Source organism: Hemiscyllium ocellatum, chromosome 2 (genome assembly GCF_020745735.1).
Source record: "Hemiscyllium ocellatum isolate sHemOce1 chromosome 2, sHemOce1.pat.X.cur, whole genome shotgun sequence".
In the NCBI taxonomy this organism is placed as follows: Eukaryota; Metazoa; Chordata; class Chondrichthyes; order Orectolobiformes; family Hemiscylliidae; genus Hemiscyllium; species Hemiscyllium ocellatum.
The window spans coordinates 92,491,740-92,518,890 of NC_083402.1; the positions used below are offsets into that span (position 1 = coordinate 92,491,740).

Consider the following 27,151-nt stretch of genomic DNA (forward strand, 5'->3'; position numbering starts at 1 on the left):
ACCTGGGATTCCGCTCCGAACCTGTAGCACTGGCTGAACAACACTGTAAAAGAAGCCAATAAAAACCAGTGCTAGGCAGCATGCTGATTTTAGTGCTGTAACTCGATATGTGCAAAAGCAGATGAATCCCAACCAGACTTCATAGCCCATTTAAAGAGATCTGGGATTGTTCAGCAGAAACCCAACAACTTGCAGTGCACAGCCTTGTAAACTGCATGTTGCTGGCCTTTGCCATATACATAAATCACACAACTTGACCTGGCAAACAACAGAATGGGGGGACACGTTAACAACATTGAATGACCTGGACAGAAACCAGCTGTTTTCACTCCCAGCCAGAAAAGGATGTTCCATCAGATTGCCCAACTGGACACACAGCATCAGGCCACCACAACGGCCCACATGACGCCCAAGTGTGGGAGAGTGGGACATTGGGCTACAGAGAGTGGGTCAGGAGCTAGGCAGGGTCGCTCAGACATCCCCACACTTCTCCAGCACCCACCCTCCGCGCCCCCCACCCCCAACCAAGCACCGCAACAGACCACTGCCTCCCAGTGGCAGCCTCTACAGACTGCATACACAATGTCAAACCCTTTTTCCCATAACCAGGAACCCAACTTAGGGCAACCACATGAGAGAAGCTCTGAAGGCGGTTTCCACACTCCTCTCCCACTCTCTGTCTAAAAAATCCCATGATGGATGCCGAGGTTGGGGGATGGCTCATTTCTGTCCTGGTGGACTCTGGGGCCACTCATTCATCTGCACTTCCCTCAATGGAACTCACCCAGAGCTCAAAAACTGTCTGAACCATGGGGGTTTCAGGAATACCCACGCAGGACCCCCATGATCCCAGACGCCACCATCATCTCTGCCTCCTGCTCCATAGCCCGCCTGGGTCGCCAGACGTTGTGCAAGTTAAATGCCAGCATCCACTACTCCCACAAGGACTCACACACGAGATCCTGGAAGCAAACTATTCTATGTTGCTGGCAGCCATCTCCCACAGCCCCGAGCCCTCCAACCTGGCTAACTTCCACGACGGCTGGTTGTGCCCACCAGAACCTACCCACACCCTTCTTGACCCTCTCCTCTCCTGGCTATCAACTACCCCTTCATCCCCCATGTTATCCTTCCTCCAGTGGATGATACTGAGAAGGCATTTTGTCCGTCAACTTCCAGCCTGCAGGAACCAGCATCAACATTCACTACACTTGCGGATTCACACCTCAAGCTCACTTCCCATGAATGATCACTGACAGTTAGTTTGTCACACTGCAGAGTGTTGCAGCAGAAGTGTAACAACCTGTAATGACCCAACAGCAGTTCCTCACATTCCCCCTATTGTTAAGAACCCGCGGCTCCCCAAAGTTCTAGCAACCACGATAGCACGGCTCATGCAGTACCACTACATTTCACAGCCCGTGGGCGAGACACAGACCCCTTAGTAGAGGTTGCACAGATTGGACAAGATGAGTTTTGTGTGTGCCACGTTCCTGCATTACCGCAAGCTACTTTTACAAAACAGAGCTCAGGCACTGCCCCCTGCTACGAGTGCCCCCTCTTATTAGCTGACCTCCCAAACTCACTGTGGGCACAGCACTCAAACCACACAGGCCAAGTATTGAATGCCTCACCCCTTACAGTTACACTCAGACAGGGAACCATCCTACCATCAATACGACAATGTCCGTTATCACCTGCAGCAGCAGAGGGGCTCAAACCAGTTATTGACTCACTTCTGCAACAGGGAATCCAAGTGCCCACAACCAGCCCATGCAACATGCCCATCTTACTGATTCTAAAGCCCGGGTGACCAGAAAAATGGCACTTTATGGAAGATCTCAGGCCTGTCAATGCCATTGTTATTCCCTGTTCCCCAGTAGTCCCGGACACAAATGCTATCCTGACCTGTATCCCCGCCTCCACTACCTGCTTCTCTGTAATTGACCTCTGCTCAGCCTTTTTCTCCATTAAATTGTCCTCTGAAAGCCAATAACTTTTTGCTTTTACATACGGCAGCTGCCAATATACATGGACCCGGCTTCCCCAAGGGTATACAGAGAGCACAACAATCTATGTTGCTGCAGTACACCACACCTTGTCCACCCTCCACCTGTCGTGCTGTAGCACCCTCCTCCAGTACGTGGATGATCTGGTATTGGCTTCCATCTCCGCTGCTGCATGCATACAGGATACAGCGGCTTTGCTCCGCTGTCTGGCACAGGATGGGCACAGGGTGTCTATCAAGAAAATGCTGCTCTGTCAGCAGAAAGTCCAATACCTGGGGTACAACCTTTCCCATGGCCTCAGGGCACTGTCCAAGGAGCAGGTGGCAGCCATCACCCAACTTGCCCCAGCTGCCACAAGGACGGAACTGCCAGCCTTCCTGGGGATGGTAAACCACTGCAGGCACTGCATCCCTGATCAATGTGCTACTGATGCATCCCTGCAGGAGACAGCTTCCCTGAAACAGCCAGCCAAAGTGAAGTGGGCACCCGAAATGCAACGGGCATTCACTGAAATGAAGCAACATCTAATCTCTGCTCCTGCTCTGGGAGAACCAAATTACTCACAGCCCTTCTATCTTTATGTAACAGAGTGATAAGGGTGTACACCCAGCATTTTAACGCAGTTTCATGGGAAACTCAGTCACCCTGTTGCCTTTGATTCTGGACATTTCCAACCTGTTGGGAGGGGAATGCCGGCTGGTTTGTGCGCGGTGGCAGCAGCCATAGTAACAGTGGAAAAGGCCACCCCATTGTGCTAGGTCACCCGTGTACTGTTTGGTCACACATTCGGTCTTCCTGCTGCTCAAATCAGCAGCAACCCAACATTTTACTACAACCCATAAAACTGGCTACAAGGTCGCTTTGCTATCTAAGGCAAACCTCTCCCTACAGCGCACCTCCGCCTTGAACCCTGCCACCCTTACCCCATTCACCCAGCACGATGCTGCAGACGACCATGACCAGGATATTACCCCACATCCTCACCTGTCCAAGGCACCACTACAAAACCCTGGCCTGATACATGTCACCAATGGCTCTTCCTTCCGGCAATCAGACCAATGCACATCAACAGAATGTGCCATCTGCACCCCCTTCACCACCCTCGAAGCAGCTGCATTGCCAGACAGGGCATCCACATAGGCTGCAGAGCTCTTTGCTCTCACCAGAGCCTGCATCCCGGCAAAGGGTAGCCCAGCCAACATCTACACAGACTCCAGATATGCCTTGGGAGTCATTCATGACTTTGGCACAATATGGAAGCAGAGGGGGTTCATCACCTCGGCAGGGAGAACACTCCAACATGCTGCACTCATTGTCATCCTCCTAGAAGCACTCCTAATATCCTCCACCATAGCGATTTTAACGTGTGCCTTCCACACCTCTGCCATCTGATCCCATCACCCAAGGAAATGCTTCAGGTGATGCAGCCGCCTGGGAAGCTGCACTACACCCGGCCATTTATGTCCTGCATACCCCCCTGACCCTCTCGAAGCAATCCGAGCAGCCCAACAGGCTGTCTCTCCAGAACAGAGGGCCACGTGGACCCGCATTGGGGCCGTACAGTCACCCTCCCTATGGATTATTATCCACCCTGATGACCGCATCATCTGCCCGAAAGCCCACCTACACTTACTGGCACCCGTGGTACACGGAATCGGACACACAGGCAAGAGAGGCATGGTACATGCTGTCAGTCATTCCTGGTACGCACCAGGATTCACTACTGCTGCCCAAGCCCTGCTGTCACAGTGCCTCATTTGAGTACAGAATAATGCAGGGAAGCCCACTTAACAGTTCCTGAGGGGTCATTCACCCGCCTCTAGATTGATTTTGCCCACACGCCTCAGAAACAGGGATACAAATACGTTAAAGTTATTGTGGGCATGTTTTCAAAATGGGTAGAGGCATTCCCCAACAAAAAAACGATGATGCCCAACTAGTGATAAAGTGTCTCCTCAGGGATGTTATTCCAATATTTGGGGTCCCAGGGAACATCGAAGTAGATGGGGACCCATTTCACCCAAAGCTTAATACTGCGATCAGTGAAACCCTAGGGATTATCCTGGAGATACCACATCCCCTTCCAGCCCCAGACTGCAGGAATGGTGATGCCCATGCTATTGCCAATGCCTAGTTCCCCTTCAGAAGGTGGTGGTGAGCAGGCTTCTTGAACTCCTGCAGTTCGCATATTGTAGATTGAACCACAATGCCATAAGGGAGGGAATTCCTGATTTCAGAGGTAAAAACAATGACTGCAGATGCTGGAAACCAGATTCTGGATCAGTGGTGCTAGAAGAGCACAGCAGTTCAGGCAGCATCCAAAGTGCAGCGAAATCGACGTTACGGGCAAAAGCCCTTCATCAGGAATAAAGGCAGTGAGCCTGAAGCGTGGAGGGATAAGCTAGAGGAGGGTGGGGTGGGGAGAAAGTAGCATAGAGTACAATGGGTGAGTGGGGGAGGGGATGAAGGTCATAGGTCAGGGAGGACAGGGTGGAGTGGATTGGTGGAAAAGATAGGCAGGTAGGACAAGTCCGGACAAGTCATGGGGACAGTGATGAGCTGGAAGTTTGGAACTAGGGTGAGGTGGGGGAAGGGAAAATGAGGAAACTGTTGAAGTCCACATTGACGCCCTGGGGTTGAAGTGTTCCAAGGTGGAAGATGAGGCATTCTTCCTCCAGGCGTCTGGTGGTGAGGGAGCGGCGGTGAAGGAGGCCCAGGACCTCTATGTCCTCGACAGAGTGGGAGGGGGAGTTGAAATGTTGGGCCACGGGGCGGTTTGGTTGATTGGTGCGGGTGTCCCGGAGATGTTCCCTAAAGCGCTCTGCTAGGAGGCGCCCAGTCTCCCCAATGTAGAGGAGACCGCATTGGGAGCATTGGGAGCAATGGATACAATAAATGATATTAGTGGATGTGCAGGTAAAACTTTGTTGGATGTGGAAGGGTCCTTTAGGGTCTTGGATAGAGGTGAGGGAGGAGGTATGGGCGCAGGTTTTACAATTCTCGCGGTGGCAGGGGAAAGAGCCAGGATGGCAGGGTGGGTTGTAGTGGGGGTGTGGACCTGACCAGGTAGTCACGAAGGGAACAGTCTTTGCGGAAGGTGGAAAGGGGTGGGGAGGGAAATATATCCCTGGTGGTGGAGTCTTTTTGGAGGTGGCGGAAATGTCGGCGGATGATTTGGTTTATGCGAAGGTTTGTAGGGTGGAAGGTAAGCACCAAGGGCGTTCTGTCCTTGTTATAGTTGGAGGGGTGGGGTCTGAGGGCGGAGGTGCGGGATGTGGACGAGATGCGTTGGAGGGCATCGTTAACCACGTGGGAAGGGAAATTGCGATCTCTAAAGAAGGAGGCCATCTGGTGTGTTCTATGGTAGAACTGGTCCTCCTGGGAGCAGATACGGCGGAGGCGGAGGAATTGGGAATACAGGATGGCATTTTTGCAAGAGGGAGGATGGGAAGAGGCATAATCCAGGTAGCTGTGGGAGTCGGTGGGTTTGTAAAAAATGTCAGTGTCAGGTCGGTCGTCATTAATGGAGATGGAGAGGTCCAGGAAGGGGAGGGAGGTGAAAATTTAAGGTGAGGGTGAAATGTGTTGGTGAAGTTGATGAATTGCTCAACCTGCTCGCGGGAGCACAAGGTGGTGCAAATGCAGTCATCAATGTAGCGGAGGAAGAGGCGGGGAGTGGTGCCGGTGTAATTACGGAAGATCAACTGTTCTACATTACCAACAAAGAGACAGGCATAGCTGGGGCCCATGTGGGTGTCCATGGCTACCCCTTTGGTCTGGAGGAAATGGGAGGATTCACAGGAGAAATTGTTTAGGGTGATGACCAGTACGGCCAAACGAATGAGAGTGTTGGTGGAAGGGTACTGTTGGGGAAATCTGGAGAGGAAAAAATGGAGGGCTTGGAAGCCCTGGTCATGGCGGATGGAGGTGTAGAGGGATCGGATATCCATGGTGAAGATGAGGCATTGGGGGCCGGGGAAACGGAAGTCTTGAAGGAGGTGGAGGATGTGGGTGTTGTCTCGAATGTATGTGGGGAGTTCCTGGACTAGTGGGGATAGGACAGTGTCGAGCTAGGTAGAGATGAGTTCAGTGGGGCAGGAGCATGCTGAGACAATGGGTCGGCCAGGGTGGTCAGGCTTGTGGATCTTAGGAAGGAGGTAGAACCGGGCAGTGCAGGGTTCCCGGACTATGAGGTTGGAAGCTGTGAGTGGGAGATCTCCTGAGGTGGTGAGGTTCTGTGTGGTCTGGGAGATGATGGTTTGGTGATAGGGGGGTGGGGTCATGGTCGAGGGGGCAGTAGGAAGATGTGTCCTCGAGTTGGCGTTTGGCTTCAGCGGTGTAGAGGTCAGTGCGCCAGACTACCACTGCGCCCCCTTTAACAACTGGCTTGATGGTGAGGTTGGGATTGGAGCAGAGGGATTGGAGGGCTGCGCGTTGTGAGGGTGAGAGGTTGGAGTGGGGTGGGGTTAGACAGGTTGAGGCGGTTAATGTCCCGGCGGCAGTTGGAAATGAAGAGGTCGAGGGCAGGTAATAGACCAGCGCGGGGTGTCCAGGTGGATGCAGTGTGTTGGAGGTGGGCGAAGGGGTCCTTGGAAGGTCGGTGGGAATCCTGATTGTGAAAGTAAGCTCGGAGGCGGAGGCGACGGAAGAATTGTTCGACGTCACAGCGTGTATTAAATTCATTGATGCGTGGACAGAGGGGGATGAAGGTGAGTCTTTTGTTGAGGACTGATTGTTTGTCCTCAGTGAGGGGGAGGTCTGGAAGGATGGTGGAAACTCGGCAGGGCTGGAAGCTGTGATCTGGTGTGGGTGTGAAGTTGGGAGTGGGGGCGGAACCTGTAACTGGAGTGGGTGTGATGGTGGGGGGAATGGGGGTGGAGTCATGAGCAGGGGTTGTGTTCCCCTTGGGTTCTGGGGGGTGGGGATAGTGACAGTGGGGTCTGTAGGGGGCATGTCAGCAGAAGGCAAGTGAGTGGCGCTGGTGGGGGCGGACGTGGTGGTGACCACGGCAGTAGGGGTGGCGGAAGTCATTGAGTGTGTGGCATCAGCGATGATGTGAAGGACGGACGTGATGTCACGTGTGATGCATGAGGAATTGAGAGAGGCGGAAGTGGTTGTGGGAGTGGCCGTGATGAGGGCAGAAGTGACATCATCAATCAGCGTGGGGGTGGTAGCTGCATCAGCCGCATGGCTAATGGCGTCTGAGTCGTTTCCGAGGCCAGGGGAATCTTTTGGGATGTTTGAGGAGCGCTGGTTATGGAGGTGGGTAGATAAAAGTTTGTTGTACTTACAGTTTTTGATGTTTGAGAGCACATCCACTAATATAATTTATTATATCCGTTGCTCCCGATGCGGTCTCCTCTACATTGGGGAGACTGGGCGCCTCCTAGCAGAGCGCTTTAGGGAACATCTCCGGGACACCCACACCAAAATCAACCACACCGCCCCGTGGCCCAACATTTCAACTCCCCCTCCCACTCTGCTGAGGACATGGAGGCCCTGGGCCTCCTTCACCGCCGCTCCCTCACCACCAGACACCTGGAGGAAGAATGCCTCATCTTCCGCCTTGGAACACTTCAACCACAGGGCATCAATGTGGACTTCAACAGTTTCCTCATTTCCCCTTCCCCCACTTCACCCTAGTTCCAAACTTCCAGCTCAGCACTGTCCCCATGACTTGTCCGGTCTTGCCCTACCTGCCTGTCTCCTTTTCCACCAATCCACTCCACCCTGTCCTCCCTGACCTATGACCTTCATCCCCTCCCCCACTCACCCATTGTACTCTATGCTACTTTCTCCCCACCCTCACCCTCCTCTAGCTTATCTCTCCACGCTTCAGGCTCACTGCCTTTATTCCTGAAGGGCTTTTGCCAGAAATGTCGATTCCGCTGCACTTTGGATGCTGCCTGAACTGCTGTGCTCTTCCAGCACCACTAATCCAGAATTCCTGATTTCAACCAAGTGATAATGCAGGAACAGTGATATATTTCCAAGTCAGGATGGTGAGTGGCATGGAGGGGATCTTGCAAGGGTTGGGATTCCTATGTTTCTGCTGCCCTTGTCCTTCTACATGGACATGGTTGTGGGCTTGGAAGATATTATCTAAGGGTCTTCGATAAATTTTCACAGTGCATCTTCTAGTTAGTACACACTGCTGCTACTCAGCGTTGGTGTTGAAGGGAATCGATGTTTGTGAATGTGATGCAAATCAATCAGGCTGCTTTGTCATAGATGCTGACAGGCTACTTAAGTGTAGTTGGCACTGCACTCATCCAGGCAAATGAGGAGTATTCTCCCATATTCCTGACTTGCGCTCTGTGCATGATGAATTGCCTTTGGGGAATCAAGAGTTGAGTTACTCACCATGTATTCCTAGCCTCTGATTTGCTCTTGTAGCCATTGTGTTTATGTGGCTAGCCTAGTTGAATTTCTGGTCAATGGCAATACCCAGGATATTGATAGTGGAGGATTCATGACGTTAACACCACTGAATATTAAGAAGTGGTAGTTAAATTGTTTCTTATTGGAGATGGTCATGACCTAGTGTTTGTGTGGTGCGAATGTGACCAGCCACATTCAGCCCAAGCTAGGGTATTGTCCAGATCTTATTGTATTTGAACATGGATTGTGTGAGTACCTCAGGAATTGAAAATGGTACTGAACATTGATGATTGCACAACGAACATCCCCACTTCAGAGCTTATCTTAGAGGGAAGATCATTGATAAAGCAACTGAAAATGGTCCAGCCTCGGGCAGTGCTCTGAGGAACTCCTACTGAGATGTCCTGGAGTTGAGATGACTGACGTCCAACAACCACAACCATGTTCTTATATAACAGGTATGACTCCAACCAGCAGAGTGTTTGCCCTCTGATACCTATTGATTCTAATTTTGCTAGAGATACTTGATGCCACACTCAATTGAATGCAGCCTTGATGTTAAGTACTCACCTCTGGATTTAAGCTTTTTTCAATCTGTGTTTGAACCAATGCTGTACTACGTGCAAGGGCTCATTGACCCTTGTGGAACGCAGGCTGGGGGTTACTGAGCAGATTATTGTTGAGCAGGTGCTAATTGACAGCACTGTTGGTGACACCTTCCAACACTTTATTGATGATTGAGAATAGACTGATGGGGCAGTAACTGGCCAGGTTAGATTTGTCCTGCTGTTTGTGTACATGACATATCTGGGCAATTTTCTACATTTTCACGTAGCTGCCACTGTTGTAACTCTAGTGGAAGAGCTTGGCTGGGGAATGTAGCAATTTCTAGAGCACAAGTCTTCAATGCAATAGCCAGAATATTGCCAAGGCCATAGCCTTTGCAGCATCCACTGCCTCTAACAGTTTCTTGATATCATGTGACGTGAATTAAATTGGCTGCAGACTGTTATCTCTAATACTGGGAACTACTGGAGGAGGCCAAAGTGGATTATCCACTTTGTGTGATGTCAGTGGTAGGGAAGCTGCTGGAGAAGATACTGAGCATTACGCTTCATTCCCATTTGAAAGAAAATGGGCTTATCAGAGATAGGCAACATGGTTTTGTGCAGGGAAGGTCATGTTTTAGCAACTTAATAGAATTCTTTGAGGAAATGACAAAGTTGATTGATGGGGGAAGGGCTGTAGATGCCATATGCATAGACTTCAGTAAAGCATTTCATAAAGGTTCTCCATCGTACACTGATGGAGAAAGTGAAGTTGCATGGGGTCCATGATGTACTAGCCATTTGGATAGAGAACGGGCTGGGCAGCAGGAGACAGAGAGTAGCAGTGGAACAGAGTTTCTCAAAATGGAGAACTGTGACCAGTGGTGTTCCATAGGGATCTGGCTGGAGCCACTGCTGTTTGTGATATAAATAAATGATCTGGAGGAAGGTATGGGTGGTCTGAATAGCAAGTTTGCAGATGACACTAAGATTGGTGGAGTAGCAGACAGTAAAGAGGACAGTCAGAGGATACAGCAGAATATAGATAGATTGGAGCGCTGGCAGTGAAATGGCAGATGGAGTTCAATCTGGTCAAATGCTAGGAAAGATTCAATTCAAGAGCAAATTACACAGTAAATGGAAAAGCCTTGGGGAAAACTGATGTACAGAGAGATCTGGGTGTTCAGGTCCATTGTACCCTGAAGATGGCAACGCAGGTCAAGAGAGTGATCAAGAAGGCATATGGCATGTTTTCCTTTAATCGGAAAGGGTATTGAGTACAAGAATTGGCAGGTCATGTTACACTTGTATAAGACTTTGGTTCGGCCACATTCGGAATACCACGAACAGTGCTGGTCACCATATTACCAAAAAATATGGATGCTTTGGAGAGCATGCAGAGGAGGTTCACCAGGGTTACATGGTAGGGAGGGCACTAGCTATGAAGAGAGGTTGAGTAGATTTGGATTATTTTCATTAGAAAGGCAGAGGTTGACGGGTGACTTGATTGAGGCCTACAAAATCATGAGGTATAGACAGGGGTCACATGTTCAAGATGAAAGGGGAAAAGTTTAAGGGAGATAGGAGTGGAAAGTTCTTTACGCAGAGGGTGGGAGCTACCTGGAACACATTGCCAGCAGAGGTAGTAGAGGCAAAGCATGATAGCTTGATTTAAGATGTATCTCGACAGATAAATGAATGGGCAGAGGCCAGAGGGATACAGACCCTGAAAAAGTAGGCGATAGGTTTGGAGAGAGGATCTGGATCAGTGCAGGCTGGGAGAGCCAAAGGGCCTGTTCCTATGCTATAATTTTCTTTGTTCTTTGTTCTCACATCTGGTTGAAGACTGTAGTAAATGCTTGAACCTTATCTTTTGCACTTTGGTTTTGGGTTCTTCCATTGATCAGGATGGAGTTATTTGTGGAGACTCTTCCTCCAGTGAATTGATTAACTGTCTATTACCATTCACAATTGGATGCGACAGGACTGCAGAACTTAGATCTGATCCATTGATTGTAGATTGTTTTATTTATGTTAACTTCCTGAAATTGAAACCTGCCAACTCTAATGCAGTGCACAAGTCTCTGGGCTCTTTACAAATAACAAAGTCATTTTTATTTGATACTTCAGCTGTAACAACAGTTTGTGTCAGAATTTCATAATCTAGGAACCTTTTAAAGATACTTATTAAACTCCTCATTAGGTTTTATGTAATTTTCTTAAATATGTGCACTTGCATTGCTACTCCAGAGTATCATAAATTTCACTATTAATCCTATCATATTTCTTCATAGTTTTAAGGCGCTCATTTAATCACTTCTTCATATTCTCAACTTGACGAGAGAAACCCCAAACCTCTCAGGTGTTTCTTTTATCAGTGGTAACACACCAGGTTCAGTACATGATGAAAATATAAAGCCAATTTGACAATGCTATGTCGAGGCAGAATTTGATTATTCCAGATATATTTTCATATGCTAAAACAGCTGCAATTAGAACCAGCCCCAATAATCAAGTAAGGATTTATGTAATCGAACTTCCAAATCTGATAATCAAAAAATTAATTTACTTACCCAGGACCCCAATTTCAAGTCCTCTCAGATTTTCTTTGATGTGCTGGTAAATATCCCTTTTAATAAAGTTAACCTGAATTGTCTTCACTTTTCTTCCAGATGCTTGTTCTGTCGATACATAAAAAAGACATTTTACAAAAAATGTCTTAGAAAAGTAACATGTACTTACTTAGATATAACTAATTGCAACATTTCAGGATTATACATGTTGATATTTCTAACTTTTATTTTAAATCTTGTCAACTAATCATAGACAAGCAAGTGGAATTCAGACCTGGCAGCTGAAGACATAACAGTAACATTTTTAAATACCTCGTGCCAGGGAGGCAAGGAATGGATTGAAAACATGTGGCGGTCATAGTCGTTAATATATATTGATCTTTATGTAAGTTCCTATTGAATACATTGAGTATTGAATATGCATCCATATTCTGGAAAATCCGTCCAAAATATTTATTCATATTTGTGGCAACCATTGTCTAACAATACTTCCATTCTTACAAATATAACATACCATCACTTTCATAGATTCATACAGTGCAGAAAAAGCCCTCCAACCCATCGAGCCTGTGCAGACATAACTGCCACTAATGATGCATTAATCCCAATTTCCTGCACTTGTCCCATATCTTTGAAAGTTATGATGTTTCAAATGCTCATCAAAATCTTTTTTTTAAGGTTGTAAGGTTTCCAGCTTCTGTTACTTTCCCAGGTAGTGGATGCCAGATTCCCACCACCCACTGAGTGAAGATTTTTTTTCCCAAATCCCCTCTGAGTCTTACCCTTAAACTGTGCCCTCACATGATTAACCCTTCAACCACGAGGAACAGCTGCTGTATCTTCACCCTCACCATAGCCCTCATAATCTTATGCACCACAATCATGTCCCTCCTCAGTCTTCTCTGCTCTGGAGAAAGTAATCCAAATCTATCTGGTCTCTCCTTATAGCTCAATTTCTCCATGCCGGCAACATCCTGGTGAACCTCCTCTGTACCCTCTCTAGTGCTATCACATCCTTCCTGTAGTGAGGTGACCAGAACTGCACACAGAATTCAGCTGTGGCCTCACCAATGCTCTGTACAACTCCAATATTACTTCCTTGCTTATACACTATGCCACAACTGATGAAATCAAGTGTCCCATATGCCTTTTTAACTATCCTATTTACATGCTCTCCCATCTCAGGAATCTGTACATAATTACTGCAAGATTTCTCTATTCCTATAAGCTACCCAGTGTCCTGTCATTCGTTAAGTACTCTCTCATCTTGTTTCTTCTTCCAAAGTGCATCACCTTACACTTATCAGGATTAAATGCCATCTGCCACTGGTCTGCCCATCTGACCAACCCATCTACATCTTCTTGCAATACACAACCATCTTCTTGGGGGTTAACCACTCTACCAATCTTGGTGCCATCTGCAAATTTGTTTCCCACTCCCCCCATATTTTCATTTATATAATTTACGTATATAACAAACAATGAGGGTCACAGTACTGATGTATGCTATGATAATATTAGAGCTTCTATCTACCAAAATTCTTTCTTAATGTTGGCCGATTTATTTTCTCATTATATCCACCTTATTTCAGTCACTCCAATACTTTGCTTCTCTCACATAAAAATATAAAATACAACTCTATATCAATTTAAAACATCCATTGATATTATTTTGTGCCTTGTAACTTTGAATCTGACATGAGTGTCTGAATTCATATGCATGTTATCATTAAGACCACATGTTTCTACTTTAGTAACATCACCCAAAATGATGATAGCTGCCAATGGATTTTGCATGCAGGAAATTTGAATTTCATGCAATTGCCACTCTACAACTATTCTAGCTGTTGTTCCTTTTCATTCCCAGTACTGATCTCACCATTAAACTATTACTAAAACAGTACTGTATTAATCCATCCATCCAATTTTTTTACATCCAGATTAGTGAACAGTCGATTTAGATAGTATTTCACACTGGCAGCTCATTGACCAGCTTTTAAGGACCCTAATCAGGCTGACTAGACTCCTACAGGCATGTGTTACTTTTGGCACATCCGCACAATACATGCAACAGAAAAACAAATACAGAAGCATTAAAGTGGAAGAGAGAAACAAATTTTAGATGTTCCTACTATAGGCAAAAAAAGTTTACAAAGCCTAAACAAAAAGAACATTACAATTTCTTCCTGTACTGTATGATCTCACCATGAACAAAGTTGCACGGCAGATTAGAAAGGTCATTAAAACAAGGCAACACAGGCACTAGCTTGTACTTGTAGAGGGATAAAATAACAAGGTAGGATCATTATGCAAAATATTTATAGAACTTTGATTTGACCACACTTAGAATTATGCATGTGATTTTGGTTTCTCTATTAAGAAATAGGTGCAGAAGGATTAGATTAGATTAAATTACTTACAGTGTGAAAACAGGCTCTTCAGCCCAACAAGTCCACACCGACCCGCCGAAGCGCAACCCCTACATTTACAAGGACTAAAATGGATGCAGAGAAGATTTTTAAGAATTATTCCAGAAATGTGTGTCTATACATATCAAAAAAGGTGAAGCCATTTGATTTGGTACTGGATGCTGAACCAGGCCAGGTGTTAAATTTGGAGGTAGGTGAGCACCTTGGTGATAGTGACCACAATTTGGTTATGTTTACTTTAGTAATGGAAAGGGACAGGTGTATACTGCAGAGCAAGAGTTATAGCTGGAGGAAAGGTACTTATGATGCGATTAGGTAAGATCTAAGATGCATAGGATGGGGAAGGAAACAGCAGGGATGGGCACAACTGAAATGTGGAGCTTGTTCAAGGAACAGTTACTGTGTGTCCTTAATAAGTATGTACCTATCAGACAGGGAGGAAGTGGTTGAGTGAGGGAACTGTGTTTTACTAAAGAAGTTGAATCATTGTCAAGAGGAAGAAGAAAGCTTATGTTAGGATGATTTGGAGATGCCGGGGTTAGACTGGGATATACAAAGTTAAAAATTACACAACACCAGGTTATAATCCAACAGGTTTAACTGGAAGTATACTAGCTTTCGGAATGATGCTCCTTCATCAGGTGATCCACTATCACCTGATGAAGGAGCGTCGCTCCGAAAGCTAGTGTGCTTCCAATTATATCTGTTGGACTATAACCTGGTGTTGTGTGATTTTTAACTATGTTAGGATGAGACGTGAAGGCTCAGCTAGGGTGCTTGAAAGACACAAGTTAGCCAGTAAGGACCTAAAGAGAGAGTAAGAAGAGCCAGGAGGGGACATGAGAAGTTTTTGGCAGATAGGATCAAGGAAAACTCTAAAGCTTTCTATAGGTATGTTAGGAATAAAAGAATGACTAGAGTGAGATTAGGGCCAGTCAAGGATAGAGGGAAGCTATGTGTGGAGTTTGAAGAGGTAGAGATATTTTTCATCAGTGTTCACCCAGGAAAACGACAATGCTGTTGAGAATACTGAGATACAGGCTATTAGTCATAGATGGAATTGAGGCTCATAAAGAGGAAGTGTTAGCAATTTTGGAAAGTGTGAAAATAGATAAGTTCCTGGGCTGGATGGAATTTATCCTTGGGTTTTCTGGGACACTAGGGAGGAAATTGCAGAGCCTTTGGCTTTGATCTTTGTGTTGTCATTGTCTACAGGAATAGTGCCAAAAGACTGGAGGATAGCAAATGTTGTATCCTTGTTCAAGAGGGGAGTAAAGACAACCCTGGTAATTATAGACTTGTAAGCCTTACATAGTTTGTGGATAAAGTTTTGGAAAAGATGATAAGGAATAGGATTTATAATCACCTAGAAAAGAATAGGTTGATTAGGGATAGTCAACACCATTTAGTGAAGGGTAGGTTGTGCCTCATAAACCTTATTGAGTTCTTTGAGAAGGTGACCAAATAGGTGGATGAGGGTAAAGTGGTTAATGTGATATATATGGAATTCAGTAAAGCATTTGATAAGGTTTCCCATAGGAGGCTATTGCAGAATATACAGAGGCATAGGATTGAGGGTGAGTTAACAGTTTGAATCAGAATTTGGCTAGCTGTAAGAAGACCAAGGGTGATGGTTGATGGGAAATGTTCATCCTGGAGTTCAGTTACTAGTGGGGTATCGCAAGGATCTGTTTTTGGCCATTACTGTTTGTCATTTTTATAAAGGATGGGTTAGTAAATTTGCGGATGACACTCAAGTCGGTGAGGTTGTGGACAGTGCGGAAGGATGTTGCAGGTTACAGAGGGACTTAGATAAGCTGTAGAGCTGGGCTGAGAGGTGGCAAATGGAGTTTAATGTGGAAAAGTGTGAGGAAAAGGAGGAGTAACAGAAATACACTGGGCTAATGTAAAGATTCTTAGTAAGTGTGAATGAGCAGAGACATCGGTGTCTATGTATATAGATCCCTGAAAGTTGCCACCCAGCTTTAGATTAGACTTACAGTGTGGAAACAGGCCCTTCGGCCCAACAAGTCCACACCGACCCGCCGAAGCACAACCCACCCATACCCTTACATTTACCCCTTACCTAACACTACGGGCAATTTAGCATGGCCAATTCACCTGACCCGCACATCTTTGTGACTGTGGGAGGAAACCGGAGCACCCGGAGGAAACCCACGCAGACACGGGGAGAACGTGCAAACTCCACACAGTCAGTCGCCTGAGTCGGGAATTGAACCCAGGTCTCTGGTGCTGTGAGGCAGCAGTGCTAACCACTGTGCCACCGTGCCGCCCCGAAAGGGGTTGTTAGGGGTTGTTAAGAAGGTGTACTGTGTGTTAGCTTTTATTGGTAGAGAAATTGCATTTCGGAGCCATGAGGTCATATTGCAACTCTGGTGAAAGCATTGGAAAGGATGCAGACGAGATTTACCAGGATGTTGCCTGGCATGGAGGAAAGGTCTCATAAGGTCTTATGAGGGATTTGAGGCTGTTTTCATTAGAGAGAAGATAGTTAAGAGGCAACTTAATAGAGACATACAAGATAATCAGAGGATTAGAAAGGGTGGACAGTGAGAGCTTTTTTCCCTCAGATGATGATTGCTAGCAAGAGGGGACACAGCTTTAAATTAAGGGGTGATAGATATTGGACAGATATCAGAGGGAGAGTCTTTAATCAGAGAATAGTAGGGGCATGGAACGCACTGCCTGCAACAGTAACAGACTCGCCAACTTAACGGACATTTAAATGGTCATTGGCTAAACTTATGGGTGATAATACAATAGTCTTGGTTAGATGGGCTTCAGATTGGTTTCACAGGTGGGCGCAACATCAAAGGCCAAAGAGCCTGTACTGCATAAGTTCTATGTTCTATGTAAAAACATAGAACTTATGCAGTAAGTTGGGTCTCTTTTCTCTTAAAAGAAGGGCTAGAGAGTGATCTATTTGAGGTCTTTAAATTTGTGACAGATACAGACAATGTCAGATTCAAAGGGAATGTTCCCTCTTGTGGGGATTAAGGAATAGAGAGCCCATTAATATAATACAGTCATGAAGAAATCCAGCAGGGAATTCATGCAAAACTTCTGCTTCCAAAGATGAGTAAAAATTTGAAACTCAGTACCAGAGGGAGGAATTGAAGAAAGCGGTATAAATACGATTAAGAAATGGTAGACAAGCGTTTGAAAAAGAATGAATCGTAGAATCCCTACAATGTGGAAACAGGCCTTTTGGTCCAACAAGTCCACACCAATTCTCTTAAGTGCATCCCACCATTTCCTTGTAACCCTGCATTTCCTGTGGCTAATCTGTCAAACCTACAATCCCTGGACACTTTGGGGCAATTTAGCATAGCTAATCCATTTAACTTGCATATCTTCAGGCTGTGGGTGGAAACCAGAAAACCTGGAGGAAACCCACGCAGACACAGGGCAAATGTGCAAATTCCACAAAGACAGTTGCCCGAAGCTGGAGGTGAATCTGAGTACCTGGTGCTGTGAGGTAGCAGTGTTAACCAATGGAACAGAGATTTTTGATGTGAGATTTAGCTGAGGAATGGGCAGTTTCACTGCCATAAATCCTACGTAATCTGCTATTTTCACCTTTTTGATTTATCCAGAGTCTCTGGTAATCTTCCAAAGTCATGATGAAAATGTACTAAAGAAATTCCCAACTGTAATATGTAGCTACAAAAGGCAAACATTAATTAGTAATAGGAAATAACTATCTTACCAATTTCATTTGCAACTTTTATTAGCTTTTCCTTAGTTCTGCTAATAAGTACAATATTTAGACCACGCTTGGCAAACTGTAAAGAAACAATGGATAGCATTAGCACTTTGAAAGACAATAAGTTTGAATTTTGCCTGCCCCAAACTGTTCTATAAGCTTACAAACAAATGAGTACCCTTCCAAGTCACTGCGGCTTGTGCTCGGTTCAGACGTAAATTAATTGAATTATTACAGGATGAGCCTAAGTGTAAATTTGTGCTGAGATGGGAATATTGCAAGCTGGTGAAACCTAAAGAGAAGGAACCAATAAAATTGGAGTGTCACAATAGTGGAACAAAAATGAAAACATTTTTTGAGCCTGAAAAGTCACCTCTAGCATTTGAAGCTCTAGCCTAGGCCAAGTACAAGAGACTGAGAACTGATGGACCAAAATGAAGCAGGAAGAAATTCTACAGACACATTGGCTCAGCATCAGCCCTCAAACTTGATGACTGTTTTAATCCAATGATTATGCATAAGCAGCTCATGAACAACACTGCCATGACATTTCCAATAAACCATCATACTAACTTGGAAATACATCATCATTCTTTCTGTATCACTGGGTCAAACTTCTGGAACCCTCTCCCTAATATTCCTGGGAATGCAGAAATTCAAAAAGGCAGCTCACCATGATCTTCTCCAGGGTAATTAGGACAGACAATAATGGCTAGCCTAGCCAGTGAAGCTTACATCCCATGCTTGATTTCAAGAAAAGTGGTACTGAGTATCAGAGAAAGAATTTTCTTGGGGGCACATACCAAGGATTGAAATATTTCAATACGTCTATAATTTTGATGCAAATAAAATTAGAAAACAACAAATTTCCAAAATAAGAAACTAATGCTTGTAACTTATCCAATAAGAAAAGATAATGGCAACAACTCACCTCATGTGCATATGCTTTTCCAATGCCATCTGTTCCACCAGTGATGACTAAAAATAAATATAATTCTGTGATAATTTACTGTAAAGTGAATTTAAACTCAATTTTTCTAAAAGATTGAAATTTAAATTCATGCATCTCCAATGCCAGAAGAAACATATTGTAAGCATACTTTGGAAACTCAAATATACCTTTATTCAGGGCTTTATAGACACTAAAATTATCACAAGTTGATGGATTTAGCAAAAAATCCTTTATCCTTTACATGGAAGAAATGTTGAATTTTATAACTTCATATGAAATCTGGATGATTATCTACTGTCATCAGTAACTATCTTTTCTGCAGGTAAGAAACAGTGCTGCTTGTATGAAACTGGTTTCCATAGCTGCTTGTGTGACACAGCTTACAGTAAATGCACATAACTGAGACAGAAAGACTTTTAATTTCACTTTTGACTTCGAATGGGTTAGTACCATGAAGACCTTGGAATACGATGGCTGTGCTAAAATGTGCTCCTGCGAAGGGGACATCATGAGTTAGGTCGTTAGAGTAATGTGTTAGTGTTAAAACCAGATAAAACCAGACGTGGTTATCATTAAAACTCCTCACCTGAGAGTCATGATTAGGATACCCTTTCTGGAACGCCGAGGATCAAATGTAATCAAATGAAGAAATTATCTTCGGGTCCAGTTTAAAAGTTGAACACACATGTGAATATTATATAAGTAGTGTTCTGAGTACCGTATTAGAAGTGGTCTTTTGGGAATTGCACCAGCAGTGTAGTGGATACAGTACTTTACAAAAACTATTTTACTTCTTTTCAATTTATAAAATTGCGTTTAGAGATTAGTGACATTATATTTGTACTCAGGAACGGCATTTGCAGTGGAGACAAAAAAATTTATAGTGTCAGTCATCCCAAAATTTAGTTGAGGAAATATCTTTCCAGCATGCTTCGGGTGTCAGACAAACAGGTTGTTAGGTTTAGGACGATTGAGGGATGATACAGGTGGCAGGGTGAAATATTGAATTTGTCACTACATATGGGGAAACTACCATGCATTTTTAGTTGTTGCTGCTGGGGACAACTAGTCAATGCAAAACAGGAGAAGAGCTAGGGATGAGAGCAGGTTCCAGAAGGAACATAGAAACACAGAAGATAGAAGCAGGAGAAAGCCATTCAGCCCTTTGAATCTGCTTCACCATTCAACATAACTCAGTTCCCTGCTCCTACTTTCTCCTCAATACCCTTTGATCCCTTTAGTCCTAACAACAATAGATAACTCCTTCTTGAAAATATTTAATATTTTGACTACTTTATGTGGCAGAGAATTCCACAGATGCACTCGTCTCTAGGTGAAGAAATTTCTCCTCAGATCAGTCTGTGTTTGGAGTGAGTGCACAATCCTCAACACTAACAGGATACAAACAAGCAGCTAAATGAACCATCAAAATTGGTTGAGAGAGGGACAAGACTGGCTCCTTTGGTTGAGACAGGGACAGGACTGGTTGCTCAATGTTTCAGCATTTTGTTGCTTTAGACAAAGTAGGAAGATAAAAGAAGTGGAGGAGTTGCATTTCTAATCAGGGTGCATGTTGCATCTGCACTCAGGGATGACATACTGAAGGGGTCATCCACTGTGGCAATATAGATAGAGCTCAAAAATAAGATAGGTGAAATCACACTGATAGGATTATACGATAGGCCCCTCAGAATCAACTGAGACATTGAGAAACAAATATGTAGGCAGGTTATAGAAAAATGCAATAACAACAAGGTTATCATTGTGGATGATTTTAAATTCCCCAGTATTGACTGGGACTCCCTTAATGCAAGAGACTTAGATGAGGCAGAAATTGTTAAGTGCTTCCAAGATGGTTTCTTGAAACAAAATGTGGATAGTCCAACTAGAGGAAAGACCATACTGCACCTTGTAATGACTAATGAGCCTGACCAGATGACTGACCTTTCAGTAGGAGAGCTTTTTTGAAATAGTGATCACAACACTTTAAAATCCTATGAATAAGGATAAGTACTTACGGAAGGTATTAAACTGGGGGAAGGCAAATTATGTCAGTTTTAGGCAGGAGCTAGGGAAAGTTCATTGTGAGAAGCTGTTATCAGGCAAGTCCATATCTGATGTGTGGGAGTTGTTTGCAGACCTGCTGATCAGACTTCAGGTCCTGCATATTCCAGTAAGGAGGAAGGAGAAGGATGGCAAGGTAAGGGGTTGTGAATTTAGTTAAAAGGAAAAAAAAAGCATATGTAAGGTTTAGGAAGCTAAAGTCAGACAGGGTCTATGAGGAATATACAGAAAGCAGTAAAGAACTCCATCAGGAAATTAGGAGAGCAAGAAAGGGCCTTGAAATGATCTTGACAAGTAGGATTAAAGATAATTCCAAGGCATTTTATACATGCATTAAAAATAAGAGAATAACTTGGAAAAAGGGAGGACCACTCAAGGGTAAAGGAGGGAATTGTGCTTGGAGGCAGAGGATATGGACAAGATCCTAAATGAGCAATTAATATCAGTATTCACCCAGGAGAAGGATATGGAGGATAGTGAGACTTGTGTGGAGCATGCTAATATGCTCGGGCAATTTGAGATCAAGCAAGAAGTGGTGTTGGATCTCTTGAAGAGCATTAAGGTGGATAAGTCTGCAGGCCCTGATGCTATCTACCCCAAGGTATTGGAAGAGACAAGAGAGGAGATTTCTGGGGTGTTAACCAAGATGTTTGTAGCCTCGCTAGTTGCTGGAGAGGTCCTGGAGCACTGGTGAGTAGCTAATGGTTTCCTCTGTTCGAGAAAGAAATAGGGATGATCTAGGAAACTGGACTGGTGAGTCTTACATCAGTGGATGAAAAGATAGTGGAGAGAATTCTTAGGGATGGGATTTAAATGCATTTGGAAAAAGTATGTCCTAATTAGGGACAGTCAACATGGCTTTGTGTCTTACTAACTTGATTGAATTTTTTTGATGATGTGACGAAGGTGATCGATGAAGGTAGAGCAGTGGATGTTATCTACATGGACTTTAGTAAGGCTTTCCACGAAGTCTCGCATTATAGGCTCATCCAGAAAATTAAGATGCATGGGACTTGGCTGCGTGGATTCAAAATTGGCTTTCTCATAGAAGATAGAGATGGAAGAGTGGTTTTCTACCTGAAGGTCCCTGACTAAGAAGTTCCGTAGGGATCTGTACTAGTACTTCTACTGTTTATGATAATTATAAATAATGAAATTTACAGTGGAAAAGGATAGGAAGGTATAGATTGTAGGGAAATAGATGGTGACATCTTGCAAAATGTCCAGATTACAGAGGAAGAAGTGCTGGATGTCTTGAAATGGTTAAAGGTGGATAAATCCCCAGTACCTGATCAGATGTACCCTCAAACTGTATGGGAAGCTAGAGAAGTGATTGCCAGGCCTCTTGCTGAGATACTTGTATCATCGATAGTCACAGGTGAGGTGCCGGAAGACTGGAGGTTGGCAAACGTGGTGCCACTGTTTAAGAAGGGCAGTAAAGACAAGCCAGGGAACTATAAACCGGTGAGTCTGACCTCGGTGATGGGCAAGTTATTGGAGGGAATTCTGAGTGACAGGATGTACATGTATTTGGAAAGGCAAGAACTGATTCGGGATAGTCAACATGGCTTAGTGGGAAATCATGTTTCACAATCTTGATTGAGTTTTTTGAAGAAGTTGCAAAGAAGATTGATGAGGGCAGAGCAGTAGATGTGATCTATATGGACTTCAGTAAGGTGTTCAACAAGGTTCCCCATGGGAGACTGATTAGCAAGGTTAGATCTCATGGAATACAGGGAGAACTAGCCATTTGGATACAGAACTAGCTCAAAGGTAGAGGACAGAGGGTAGTGGTGGAGGGTTGTTTTTCTGACTAGAGGCCTGTAACTAGTAGAGTGCCACAAGGATCGGTGCTGGGTCCTCTACTTTTTGTCATTTACATAAATGATTTGGATGCGAGCATAAGAGGTACAGTTAGTAAGTTTGCAGCTGACACCAAAATTGGAGATGTAGTGGACAGCGAAGACGGTTACCTCAGATTTCAACAGGATCTGGACCAGATGTGCCAATGGGCTGAGAAGTGGCAGATGGAGTTTAATTCAGATAAATGCGAGATCTTAGCAGGACTTATACACTTAATGGTAAGGTCCTAGGGAGTGTTGCTGAACAAGGAGACCTTGGAGTGCAGGTTCATAGCTCCTTGAAAGTGGAGTCGCAGGTAGATAAGATAGTGAAGGCGGCATTTGGTATGTTTTCCTTTATTGGTCAGAGTATTGAGTACAGGAGTTGGGAGGTCATGTTGCGGCTGTACAGGACATTGGTTAGGCCACTGTTGGAATATTGCGTGCAATTCTGGTCTCCTTCCTATTGGAAAGATGTTGTGAAAGGTGAAAGGGTTCAGAAAAGATTTACAAGGATATTGCCAGGGTTGGAGAATCTGAGCTACAGGGAGAGGCTGAACAGGCTGGGGCTGTTTTCCTTAAAGCGTTGGAGGCTGAGGGGTGACCTTATAGAGGTTTACATAAGTATGAGGGGCATGGATAGGATAAATATACAATGTCTTTTCCCTGGGGTCGCGGAGTCCAGAACTAGAGGGCATAGGTTTAGGGTGAGAGGGAAAAGATATAAAAGAGAGCTAAGGGGCAACGCTTTCACGCAGAGAATGGTATGTGTATGGAATGAGCTGCCAGAGGATGTGGTGGAGGCTGGTACAATTGCAACATTTAAGAGGCATTTGGATGGGTATATGAATCGGAAGGGTTTGAAGGGATATGAGCCGGGTGCTGGCAGGTGGGACTTGATTGGGTTGGGATATCTGGTCAGCATGGACAGGTTGAACCGAAGGGTCTGTATCCATGCTTACATCTCTATGACTCTATGACTTGGATTAAAATGAACATAGGGTGGGTTAGTAAGTTTGCAGATGATACAAAGATGGTTGGGGTTGTGGACAGAGTAGTAGATTGTCAAAGGGTGTAGTGGGATGTACATCAGTTGCAGATATGGGCAGAGAAATGGCAGATGGACTTTAATCTGGGTAAATGTGAGGTGCTGCATTTTGTTAGATAAATTGTTAAGGAAAGCCATACAATTAATGGCAGGATTATGCACAGAGGGATCTTGGGATTTAAGTCCATAGCTCCCTGAAGGTGGCCATGCAAGTAGATAGGGTGGGAAAGAAGACATATGGCATGTTTGCCTTTATTTGTCGGGGAATTGAGTATAAGTGTCAAGATATCATGTTGCAGATTTATAAGATCTTGGTTCGGCCACATTTAGAGTATTGCGTTCAGTACTGATTGCAACATTACAGAAAGGATGTGGAGGCTTTGGAGAGGGTGCAGAAGAGGTTGATCAGGATTCTGCCCAAGTTAGAGGGTACAAGTATAAGGAGAAACTAGAAGACCTCGGATTGTTTTCTCTGGAGCGGTGGAGGTTGAGGGGAAATTTGAAAGAAGTTTATAAAATTATAAGATGTATAGCTGGGATAAATGGTCAGAGTATTTTTTCCCAGTGTCGAAATGTCTAACACTAGGGGACATTGATTTAGGGTGAGAGGGTAAATGTTCAAAGGAGGCACAAGGAGCAAGGTTTTTTTACACAGAGAGTGGTACAAGCCTGGAATGCTCTGTCAGGGGTGGTGGTGGAGGCAGATGTGATAGAGGTATTTAAGGGATGTCTGGATACTCACATAAGTATGCAAGGAATGGAAGGATATGAATTAATGGCAGACAGAAGAGATTAGTTTAATTTGGCGTTATGTTTGGCCAACATGTGGGCCGAAGGGCCCATCCTGTGCAATACAGTTCACTGTTCTCACCAGACAGTAACAAATAAAAACACTTGCAGGCATTGAAATAGATCTATATGCAGTCGGAGGGAGTATTGCATTGTCAGGGATGCAGTCTTTCAGAGAAACCACTGCAGTTTCAACTGGATAGACAAGAATACAACCAATGAGTACAGGCTGATCCAGTTGGATGGTAATGGAAAAGTGTTGGAGTAGGAAGGCAAAATGTTGGAATAGGAAGATGTGTGGCCAATCATATGAAAGGCAGTAAGCAGTTCCATGAGGAAAGAAAATCGTCTATCCTTACCTGATTGGGCCTGTATGTGACTCAAGACACAGAGCAATGTAGTTGGCTGCTAACTGACATTTGAAATAGTCTAAGAACTTACCTGTTCATACGCAAAGACAGATGAGCAACAAACGCTGGCCTTGCCAGGAATCCCCAGATTCTACACAATAATTTATTTTTAGATAAAACAGATTGATGTGAGAATATTTACTTTTCTCAGTTACATAGGACATTGTTATGACTCTGATAAAAGTGGATTTTCTGTTATTACAAGGATGGAAACCTGATTGGAAAGGTGCTGGGAAAAAGTTTCATGTATTTAAGAGCAAAGAAATATTGGACAGCAGGCATTTATTTGTAGGAGTGGGGCAATACCTGAGAAGGGTGAGATCATCTTCAAATAACAGAAGAACCAAGAAGTGAGACTGTCAGTTGTTTTATGGGAATAGGGCCAAGGGAATAGGTGGTGGGTCCCAAGAGCAAGTTGAGATCAGAGAAGTGATGACGGGAGATAGGAGAGAAACTAGCAAAGGTGGGGTTTCTGGGCTAAGGAAAGCTTGAACCTTTGGAAAAATTTGGACCCTGGTGCTAAGAGAAGGAGGATAGGTAGCAGAGTGAGCGAAAGCAATCCCTGATTCTTGCATCTGTTGGAGGTAACAGCAGTGGAAGACAAGTGATAGCAGTTTAACAATATGGATTTTAGTTCAGCACAGAAACCTGCGGTTATTTTTACATTCTAGGGTGATCTCAGAATAGAAAGCAGGAATTTATAATGCATTATTCTCTAATCAGATATAGTGATGAATGATTAAACCAATTATCCACTACATGCATTGGATGTAGTGTGTGGATATGTGGGTCCTATCAAGGTGAGATTGAGTAACAGTGAAAACGAAGGTATAGTTGAGTCAATTAATAACTGTAGAAATGTTGGTCAAGACAGGGCTGAACTGCTGGACAGTCAAGATTTGAAAGCACAATTGTGGGTGAAATAGAGGAGATTTTAGATGAAATGGAATTAAGAAGGACTGAAAGTGAGAAGGAGGATGTATGTGATGAAAATTGCAAGGAATTGAGTTTAGACAGCCTTATCTGTGATTGACGGAATATGAGTAGTGACGCCATTCAAAATGGTTGGTTACACCATTGATTGAGAAGAGAAAAATTAAAGAAGGACGGGAGGGCAGTCCATTCAGGAAAATGAGCATGATGAATTGGGACAGAGGTTAAAATCACAGGGATTGGTTGCTATAATTGCTGATAGAGATGTTTTTAAAGGTATGGGTAATACAGAACAAGGTATCAGGAGAGGAAGAACAAGACAAGACCTGCAAAATGAGGAGGGAGTGAAGGAACAGAAGGAAAATGAGAAGAATCTTCCTGTACGCCTCAGTTCACCAGATTTCTGTTCAACAAGTGGTTACTCAGCCAACGTTCTACGGTACATACTCCACTTACTTATCATGCTTTAACTATTCACATTCTTTAGCTCTCATATTTTCATTCCTGCAGTTATGCCATCTCATGCTTCATAATAATACTTCTGTAATTTAACTGTCTCATGTCCATCTAACCACATTACAAGCTTTTCTTTAGGATGTAGTATTTTCCCATCTGCCTTTACTTTGCTCTGTTGTCACCCATCTCCCACTGTTGTTACCAGATGTATTTATGGTTTTCCTAGTCCCACTGGTGGGTTCTGAATTGGAAAGACAATGGAATGTTTCTGTTATCAATTACCTCAAAATTATGTTTCTGTATATCAACCTTTCTGAGACTGGAAACAGTTTCTCCGTACTTACCCTCTCAAAAGTTGAATGGTATAGATCATCTCTATCAAACCTCCTCAAAGCCTTCCCCTTTTAGCTGGCACTGACCAGTATCATAGAGTCATAAAGTCATAAACTCCTACAGCAAGGAGACAGCCCCTTTGGCCCAAATAGATCCATGACAACCAAAATGTCCATCCACACTAACCCCATTTCCCTCCACTTGGCTCATATCCTTCTAAACTTTTCCTATCCATATATTTGTCCAAATGCCTTTTAAATGTTGTTAGTGTAACCACCTCAACCACTTCCACAGGCAGCTGATTCCATATGCATGCCACTCTCAGGTTCCCTTATATTCTTTCTCCTCTAACCTTAAACTGATGCCTGTAGTCCTCGATTCCCCAACCCTGGGAAAAAGACTGAGTGCGTTCGCCCTGTCCAGCTTCTCATGATCTTATACACTTCTATAAATTAACCCTCAGTCTCTTATGCTTGAAAGAAAAAAAGTCCTAGCTTAGAACATAGAACAGTACAGCACAGTACAGGCTCTTCAGCCCACAATGTTGTGCCGAGCATTGATTTTAATCTAAGATCAACCTAACTTACACACTCCTCAATTTACTGCTGTCCATGTGCTTGTCTAGCAGTCACTTAACATTCTCTAATGCCTTTGACTC

The 27,151-nt window shown here is 44.3% G+C and overlaps 1 protein-coding gene across 1 annotated transcript in view; it reads right to left on the reverse strand.

Moving 5' to 3' along the window:
* The window catches only part of hsd17b3 (hydroxysteroid (17-beta) dehydrogenase 3), a 92,759-nt gene that overhangs the window by 55,617 nt on the left and 9,991 nt on the right, over nt 1–27,151 (reverse strand). The window contains exons 2-4 of the mRNA XM_060841583.1: nt 18,599–18,645; nt 17,671–17,746; nt 11,512–11,619 (exon numbers count right to left, since the gene is read on the reverse strand). Of these exons, the coding sequence (XP_060697566.1) occupies nt 11,512–11,619; nt 17,671–17,746; nt 18,599–18,645 (231 nt within the window). The remainder of the gene's footprint in view (nt 1–11,511; nt 11,620–17,670; nt 17,747–18,598; nt 18,646–27,151) is intronic.